This window comes from Engraulis encrasicolus, chromosome 2 (assembly GCF_034702125.1).
Source record: "Engraulis encrasicolus isolate BLACKSEA-1 chromosome 2, IST_EnEncr_1.0, whole genome shotgun sequence".
In the NCBI taxonomy this organism is placed as follows: Eukaryota; Metazoa; Chordata; class Actinopteri; order Clupeiformes; family Engraulidae; genus Engraulis; species Engraulis encrasicolus.
Window position 1 is genome coordinate 55,520,867 of NC_085858.1, and position 8,420 is coordinate 55,529,286.

The 8,420-nt window shown below is 43.3% G+C and overlaps 1 protein-coding gene across 1 annotated transcript; it reads left to right on the forward strand.

The window, feature by feature from the left end:
• Nucleotides 1–227: 227 nt before the first annotated feature.
• On the forward strand, nt 228–7,768 carry ddx39ab (DEAD (Asp-Glu-Ala-Asp) box polypeptide 39Ab). Its single transcript, XM_063192380.1, has 10 exons — nt 228–340; nt 1,525–1,733; nt 1,987–2,114; nt 2,358–2,634; nt 2,864–2,982; nt 4,832–4,963; nt 5,258–5,367; nt 5,887–6,031; nt 6,390–6,537; nt 7,515–7,768. Exons 2-10 carry the CDS (start codon nt 1,526–1,528, stop codon nt 7,529–7,531), a joined length of 1,284 nt encoding a protein of 427 aa, XP_063048450.1. The 5' UTR covers nt 228–340; nt 1,525; the 3' UTR covers nt 7,532–7,768.
• Nucleotides 7,769–8,420: the final 652 nt, after the last annotated feature.

Consider the following 8,420-nt stretch of genomic DNA (forward strand, 5'->3'; position numbering starts at 1 on the left):
TTTTGGGAAGCACACAAAACCCTCCTGCTTGTACAAAACCTACTCAATAGTCTAAGTATATAATATACAGTGGGCTATGTAAATGTGTAGTATAGTTTTGTAGTAGGCCTATGTTTTTTTGACACTTTAAATTTGGAATTATGTGCCCAAGTCAAATCAGTCATCATGACCTCTTCAACGAGCGTCTGAAATAACCAATGGAATGGCTAGATATCATGGAGGCGGTACTTCCGGAGGGCAGTATAAGCTGTAGCTAGGCCCGTCGTCCCTTGCACATGCGGTTTTGATTCATTGAGTCAGTCTCGTTTCTCCGTCTTAAGAACTTTCCTGTGCCCGAAAGGTAAGATTTTTTGCTTGTTTTACTGGTATTAGTGATCAACGATTACTTCAGAGCAAATTCTTGCGGATTGTGAACGTATAATGTAGTCAAGATAAAGTAACATGAGCCTAACAAAATGACTCGCGGGTTGGTTCGTCGTGTTCTATTAGCTTAGGTATGCTATCGCTAACTAGCCGTTACCTAACAATGTAGTTAATTTGCAATGCTTGACTAAGTTTGTTTACCACTGAGCTGTTTACTCATCGACTGGTTTCGTGATTCAAACGTGTTACATTCAGCACCTATTAAATATTTTGTAAATCTACCAAACAACAATAATGAGGCCCACTGGTATAGCTAACCAGGCGCCGACACCAAGGGACCTTTTGGTCTTTTGTCCCCAAACCTGAAAGGCCGGGCAGGCACGAAGATCGGTATCTGAACGCAATTTGTGTTTTGGGCTATTTGTGATTAGTGTCCGAGTTGCTTTTTACGAAAAGGAAGCTATGTGAAGTTGGATTGACGATTCCTATTAGGAAAAACAATTCTGTCGTTGAAGTGCGTTCTCGGCTAGCCAGCTATCTTGACGAGATTAGCCAAAGTTAGCATTGTTAACATAAACGCGGGGTGAATCAAGTTTGGAGCTACATCAGCTGAGCGTCACAGGTAGCTCCACCCTCGTGCGTATGGCGGTTGTCTACCATTGTGCCTCACCTGGGTCAAAGTTTTGAGATCTCCAGAACCTATTGTTTGTGGTTGATATCGCATTTTCGGGTTGACCCGGTTTGGCTGAAGAATGTCCAGATTATGTTCACTTTCGGTGTTCAAGTGTGTCAGTACTAAGTCCAAATGCGCTGGTGCAGTTTTGCAGTACTTTCCAGATTTGCAATTTGTGTAATGAGATGACCGTAACCCGATCACTATAAACAGCCCAACATGACCCTTTGTAGCAGGCCATGGAAAGTATTATGTTTCGTTGGTTGACAATATTATGCAACTGAACCTTTTGTATGTATGTTCATAGTGACCTCAAACTGGGGCGTGCAGTTTGCTGTTGGCTTCTGGACTTCGTAATTGTGTTTTTAAATTAATGTGCTAGACCAGTAAGCCTTAACTTCAGTATTTTGACGCTCACACTGCAGATGTAAATCATCGGTAGACTGTAAACCCCCATCTTGTTTGTGTGCATTCTTTTGTTTTCCCAGAATGGCTGAGCCTGATGTTGACACCGAGCTTCTGGACTACGAGGATGACGAGGAGCAGCAGGTGGCCCCGGAGAGTGCAGCTCCCGCGGGGAAGAAGGAGGTGAAGGGCTCCTACGTCTCCATCCACAGCTCCGGCTTCAGGGACTTCCTGCTCAAGCCCGAGCTGCTCCGCGCCATCGTGGACTGCGGTTTTGAGCATCCCTCTGAAGGTGAGGAACGAAATGGGTTAATGGGTGGTGGAACTGTTGCTTTAAGAGTATATAGAAGGAAAAAAATTCTACTTCCCATTTCACTACTTGATGTGTACAAGTCCCATGTGCAGTCATGTTGAAGGAACATGCCTGAATGCGTTGATTGAACTGTTGCTGTAGTCTTGCAGTGGTTTTGATTCATGGTCGTTTTTATGTTGTTTTTTTGTGACTTTAGACATTGACCATTGTTGTTTTCCTTTCTGTCTTCCAGTCCAGCACGAGTGTATCCCACAGGCCATCCTTGGTATGGATATTCTGTGCCAGGCCAAGTCTGGTATGGGAAAGACGGCCGTGTTCGTTCTTGCCACGCTACAGCAGATCGAGCCTGTCGATGGACAGGTGAGGCCTTATTTTTCTCAGTTATATGTTTGGTTTTTAGCTCATGGGTGTAGTGGGTGCAAATTCAACAATGAATACATCAGCAAACAAGATCCACAGATCTATGTTGAATGTAAACCGGTTTCCTACAGAGACTGTTGTGTAGGGCTGCTTCACGTGACCAAGAGTAGATTCTGGCTGTAATTGTAATATATAAATGACCTTTTGAGTCTAACCAGGTGGTTTCTTGTCCCTCGCCCGCAGGTGTCAGTCCTCGTCATGTGCCACACACGCGAGCTGGCCTTCCAGATTAGCAAAGAGTATGAGCGCTTCTCCAAGTACATGTCCAGCGTCAAGTGTGCCGTGTTCTTCGGCGGCCTGTCCATCAAGAAGGACGAGGAGGTGCTCCGCAAGAATTGCCCGCACATCGTGGTGGGCACACCCGGTCGCACCCTCGCCCTCGTCCGCAACAAGAACCTTAGTCTCAAGAACGTCAAACACTTTGTCCTCGACGAGTGCGACAAGATGTTGGAACAGCTCGGTAAGAGGATGTTCTTCCCTTGTCCATGCATGCACCAATTTAGAAAACGTGGATCAGGTTGAGAATGTGACCAGTGAATAGGTGACTAAACAAATCTCTAAACGTGTATAAGTACACAGCCTAAATTGGGGTCTGTATTCAAAGTGTTCATAAAAGTAATAAGATCTATCATGAGTAACTGTGGTATTTCATGATGAGCTTCAGTCTAAATTGTCTTGTCTTCCCCCAGACATGAGGCGTGACGTGCAGGAGATCTTCCGTCTGACGCCCCATGAGAAGCAGGTCATGATGTTCAGTGCCACCCTCAGCAAAGAGATCAGGCCCATCTGCCGCAAGTTCATGCAAGATGTAAGTAGAGTGCTCCTGACCAAGCACAAGGCTTTTGTGGTGTCTGAAAGGAAGGACCTTTCTAAAATGCTTAAAGGGACACTGAGATTTTTAGTTGTTTATTTCCAGAATTCATGCTACTCATTCACTAATGTTACCTTTTTCATGAATACTTACCACCACCATCAAATTCTAAGTATTCATTATGACTGGAAAAAATGGCATTTTACTTGCATGAAAAAGGGGATCTTCTCCCTCCGTCATGTTGAATTTCCAGAAATGGCCAATTTTAGCTGCAAAAATGACTACTTGGGCCATACTAGAAAATATTAGTTTATTAAATGGTAAACTTTCATGAAAGATCAAATTTGGCAGTAGGCAGCCCAGTTTCAATGAGCAGCATAGTTGCAGTACCTTTTTTGACCATTTCCTGCACAGTGTACCTTTAGTCTGAGTGTAAAAATGGTGGCCCATTGCTAATGTATTCATTGGGAAGCATCAATACATTAGTTTCCTGCTGAATATTTGTTTGTCAAGGTAGGGCTTTGACTTTAGCCCAAAAATCATAGTTGAAATTCGTTTTTAAATGTAAAAAAATATTTGAATATGTATCCATATTTTTTACCATTAAAATTACCCCAGTTAGACCTGATATCAAGCTGAAGTTGTTCTTTCCCCCAGTCAGTGAATGGTAAAAGGCTATTCCAACCAAAGATGTAGCCTAATGGCCCATTAACGACATGCATTCAACCAGCCATTGTTTAGCGATTGTTCAGCACTTATTAAGACGGTACTTAGAGGTGTGAATGCAGATTAAAACATGGCAAAGCTAGCAGCCATGTCAAACTTGTAGCCCAAGTTAAAATTTGAATGGATCTGGGAATCATCTGATTTGAGCACACAGCACCAATATCAACAAATGTATTTTATATCACTAATGACGGACATGTAGGTAGTGTGTTTGTAGGTCTAGGTAAGATGACTACTCTTGGCTAAAAGCATGCTAACAAACACATAACCTGGAGTCTGCCTGATGTGACACCCAGACCAACAAAGCTAATTTTGTCAAAATCCCAACAAAACAAGTTATTATCTTACTCTTGGCGTAATCACAGGTACTTGTGGATTGAATCACATAATTCCAGAAACTCGTCAACAACCCCAGAAAGTAATGAGATTATGCTTTGTTTATTAACTATAGCCATTCACTTGAATGGAACAGGGCTCTGCACTCATCTGCTTATGCGGACACTGGCCTGCCGCAGGTCTCCTGCTAGGAATATGGAACACAGATGAGCCACGCACGCGACTCTCCTCAACACGGCACAACACAGTACACTGAGACTGTGAATTGCGATGTTGAGAAGGAAATCATTTTTATCAATACCAATGAAATGCCCAAAAAATCAATACCCATGTCAGATTAGAATATTAATGGCCAATTAATATTCGTTCGAATGTCTCGAATTTTCTAAACATTCGAATTATATTCGAAGATCAAAGATCGAAGTCAAAGGCCTAAGTCAAGGTGGTGGGGACTGGAGCAAGCCATTGTCAGACATGCGACTATCATCGTTGGAAAGGCCATGTTGAGCCGTTTTATTTGAAATGTATGAAAAGCTCCAAAAACAATTCCTCTTATTTTTTTTACTAGAGCAATTTCAGAAATTAAGTTCATAACACAAAATTATGTTTTGTTTTCTGGCGTTGTAGGTAGTTGTTGGCCAGGTGCCTTAGCTGTAAAGTACAGAGGGAAATGCTGTATTCACAGTATATGCATAGCCATGCCGTTTGTGATTTGGATCATGGATTCAATTCTTACACATCACTACTACCTCTGATCTCCTACTGAATGTGTTGTGCCCCTCAGCCCATGGAGGTGTTTGTGGACGACGAGACCAAGCTGACTCTGCACGGTCTGCAGCAGTACTACTGCAAGCTGAAGGACAGCGAGAAGAACCGCAAACTCTTTGACCTGCTGGATGTGCTGGAGTTCAACCAGGTATGAGGGAACAGGAGTTGGTCAAATTGTACTTTTATGGTGAAAATCTCTTTTTGGTTTTCAGAGGATTGAAAATGTTGAGGCGATGATTCTGTAGTCCTATCAAAGCGTAATTTTGGAAGAGTAAAGCCTGTAGCCAGAGTAATGTGTGTGTGTTCCTTCAATGTATTTTAAGCTTCAAACTGGAATTGATTTTACTTTGTTGAGCTCAAGGGGAAATTTGTGACTGTCACACATGCTCCTATCGGCCTGGTGTTAAAGGCTTGTGTTGTAATACTGTGTCTTGTCCTGCAGGTGGTGATCTTTGTGAAGTCTGTGCAGCGTTGCATGGCTCTGGCCCAGCTGCTTGTGGAGCAGAACTTCCCTGCCATCGCCATCCACAGCAGCATGATCCAGTCTGAGAGGTCAGTGGCCCATCTCTTATCAAGTCCAATGTGCATTATTTGCCAAAAAAAATCTGTTGCATGGGTTGGCACAGAAGATTGAAATGGCTTTTTGACCAGTCTCCAATTTGCAGTAGAACTGAAATGTTCAGTACAAAATGACTTCAAAGGGTGAAGACTTCAGCACCCCTTTTAACACCCTCAAGATGACACCCAAGACGACACACACACACACACACACTCGCGTGCCTGTTATTTTCTTACCCTTTTAAATACTAATGCACACAGCCTTTGCCTCCACTTTCAACACCACACCAAAACACAAGTTGAAAACTGCCAAGGCCCTCCTCTGCTACAAAGTGAAAATGCTTTTGTTTTATGAGCTAAACTTGATCTGCACTCAGCTTTAACACGTTTTGGCGAGGAACCGGCGTCATAGGCCCCACCAAAACACACGGAAGCCTCAGCTATTTATTTCTTTTCACTATTTGTACAAGCACCACTGACTTTAACAGTCTCGTTTCACCCTTAATCACCCAGGTTGTCACGGTACCAGCAGTTCAAGGACTTCCAGAGGCGGATATTGGTGGCCACCAACCTGTTTGGCAGGGGCATGGACATCGAGCGGGTTAACATCGTCTTCAACTATGACATGCCAGAGGATTCAGACACCTATCTGCACAGGGTAGGTGTCCTTGGTCTTCCTGTGTAACGCTGGTGCGGTGGCTAACAGGCATAACATGCTGGCCTTTTATGAGTGCCCTTGTTGCTTATTTGCGTAGGGACTAAAACACTGTTGTGGCATTTGACTTTGCATTTGGTTAATGCCTGTGCAGGGTTTCCTGGAAAAAAACACTTTTTGGTAAAAGGTGTAAAATGTTAATCTTTCTGTGTATGGCTGCCCTTGTTGCCCATCTCTACAGTATTTTTCTGTGGTGAAAAGACTGGTGTGGCTGCTGAAAGGCATGAAAGCTGATGACCTTTTTGCTTATGGGTGTCCCTGTGACATTCTAACCTTTTTTTTTTCTGTGCCCCCCCCCCAGGTTGCTCGCGCTGGTCGCTTTGGCACCAAGGGCCTGGCCGTAACCTTTGTGTCAGACGAGACGGACGCCAAGACGCTGAATGACGTGCAGGACCGCTTTGAAGTCAACGTGGCCGAGCTCCCCGATGAGATCGATATCTCCTCCTACAGTAAGTTCTCCTGTCATGACAAATTACTCCCTTCACATTTTCCTTCGTTGGTGACCCAATAGTTTTGAGGGCATTTCATGTTGGAACCTGGATGCCGGCGCTTCTCAAGTATTGTTGCTAACTAGTTAACAACTTGGCAGTTTGGCTATAGCAGGGGTGCTCAACTGGCGGACCCAGGTCCGGATGCGGACCCAAACGCAATGTCATCCGGACCAAGACAAAATCCATCTGTATTTAATATGTATAAATTATACATGAGATTTCGCTGCCATGCGATCTATAGATGTATTTCTGGGAAGCCAGTCTTATGACAAATAAAAGTATCATCACTATGACAACTCAGGGAGTGAGCAAGAGGCCAGTGCGGCCAGCGAGTGAGGCTATTTTCTGCATCGGTCCGTGCGACTTTTTTGGACCCCGGAAGCACGCAAAATTTGGCGAGTGGACCTTTTCAGTTTCTAGTTGAGCACCCCTGGGCTATAGGAACTTGCATTGCAATCAAGGTAGTTGCTAACGCGGTCATCATTGACTCTTGACTAACATAACCGTGTTGGAATTTGAAGGCTATTGAATGTAGGACCCCATTTTCTCAAGCGCTATTGCAAACTGCTTAGCAACTAATTTGATTGCCAGTGGGAAATTGCTGTAACCTTACCGTACAAAACGATTGCAATTTGTGTCCAGCATGGTGACTGGCTTGCAACATCCCGCCAAACCATAGGGTTTTAAAACGGTGCAAACGTTCAACGGTGGACGGCTTTGATCTAATGACTGTTGACAATTGGATGTTGTAATGCGTTTGACGCGTGGCTTTGCAAGTCTGTTTGGTAACCAGAGAGCATTTGTGGGCCGATGGGCATTTGAATCGCATGTCAACACTGAAATGCAGGGATGCCCAGCTGTCTGCTCACCACATGCCTCTCACCCTTGTCTTCCCTTGCTAACCCGCTTTTCTTTTATCTTCTCCCTCTCTGCAGTTGACCAGTCAAGATGAGTTGAGATGATGTGATGGAAGAGCAACAGACCCCCCCCCCTCTCTCTCTCTCTGTCGCTCCTATTTTAATTTTTTTCTCCCTCCTCCCTGTTCCCCCCCTTTTGGTTTTTTTTAAAATCAAGCTCATTGTGTTCCTACCGGTTTAACTTTATTTGGTCTCTACTGCTTTTATTTTTTAAATGTGCCAATTGTGTATTCTGTTGATTCAAATTAAACTTTTTATACACCATAACACAACTTGAGTTTTCTTAGTTTCTTTGGACTCTTCAGTGGTACTGTTATGAAGTTGCACAACCCAAAGTCAGAAAAAAGGTGGGACAGTTGGTGGTTCACCTGGTGAAATTCCGTCTCTTTAAAAACATGCAATCCATACCTTAGATGAAGGAAGGGTAGCATTTGTCAGTGAATATATATATACATACACATCTCCAGGCCTTTTATTAGAATAGCATGAAAAAGTTGATTTATTTCCATCAATAATGTTAAACTGTCATGGATTGTAGATTCATGGCCCAGTTTTTTAACTATTCCAATCATTACATTTTTTCTTTTTATATACGTTGGCCTTCCAGCTAAAAAAACCCATGAATTGGGGAATTCGCAGCATTAGAATATTGTAATAAAATCACATTTTTCTTCATCAAAATTCGGGTCACATTAAATCAGTTGAAATTTGGTACTTTCTACATAACATGCAATGGTCAATACTTGGTTAGGACATTCTCTGTCTTCATAACGGCCATGATGCGTTTAACATTGAAGTCAATGGCAAAAACAGTGCATGGGAGTTATGGAAGCTCAGATATCCTTGATGTTTTGCTGTCAGCTGTTCTTGTTTGTTGACCTGGTGCCCCACACTTCCCTCTTCAATATACCCGAAGATGTCCAT

Excerpts from the sequence above, each read along its gene's own strand:
- ddx39ab (XM_063192380.1), top strand. The coding sequence starts at position 1,526 with ATGGCTGAGCCTGATGTTGACACCGAGCTTCTGGACTACGAGGATGAC. Across the intron at positions 1,734-1,986 it reads TTTTGAGCATCCCTCTGAAG|TCCAGCACGAGTGTATCCCA; the intron begins GTGAGGAACGAA and ends TCTGTCTTCCAG. Across the intron at positions 2,115-2,357 it reads TCGAGCCTGTCGATGGACAG|GTGTCAGTCCTCGTCATGTG; the intron begins GTGAGGCCTTAT and ends CCTCGCCCGCAG.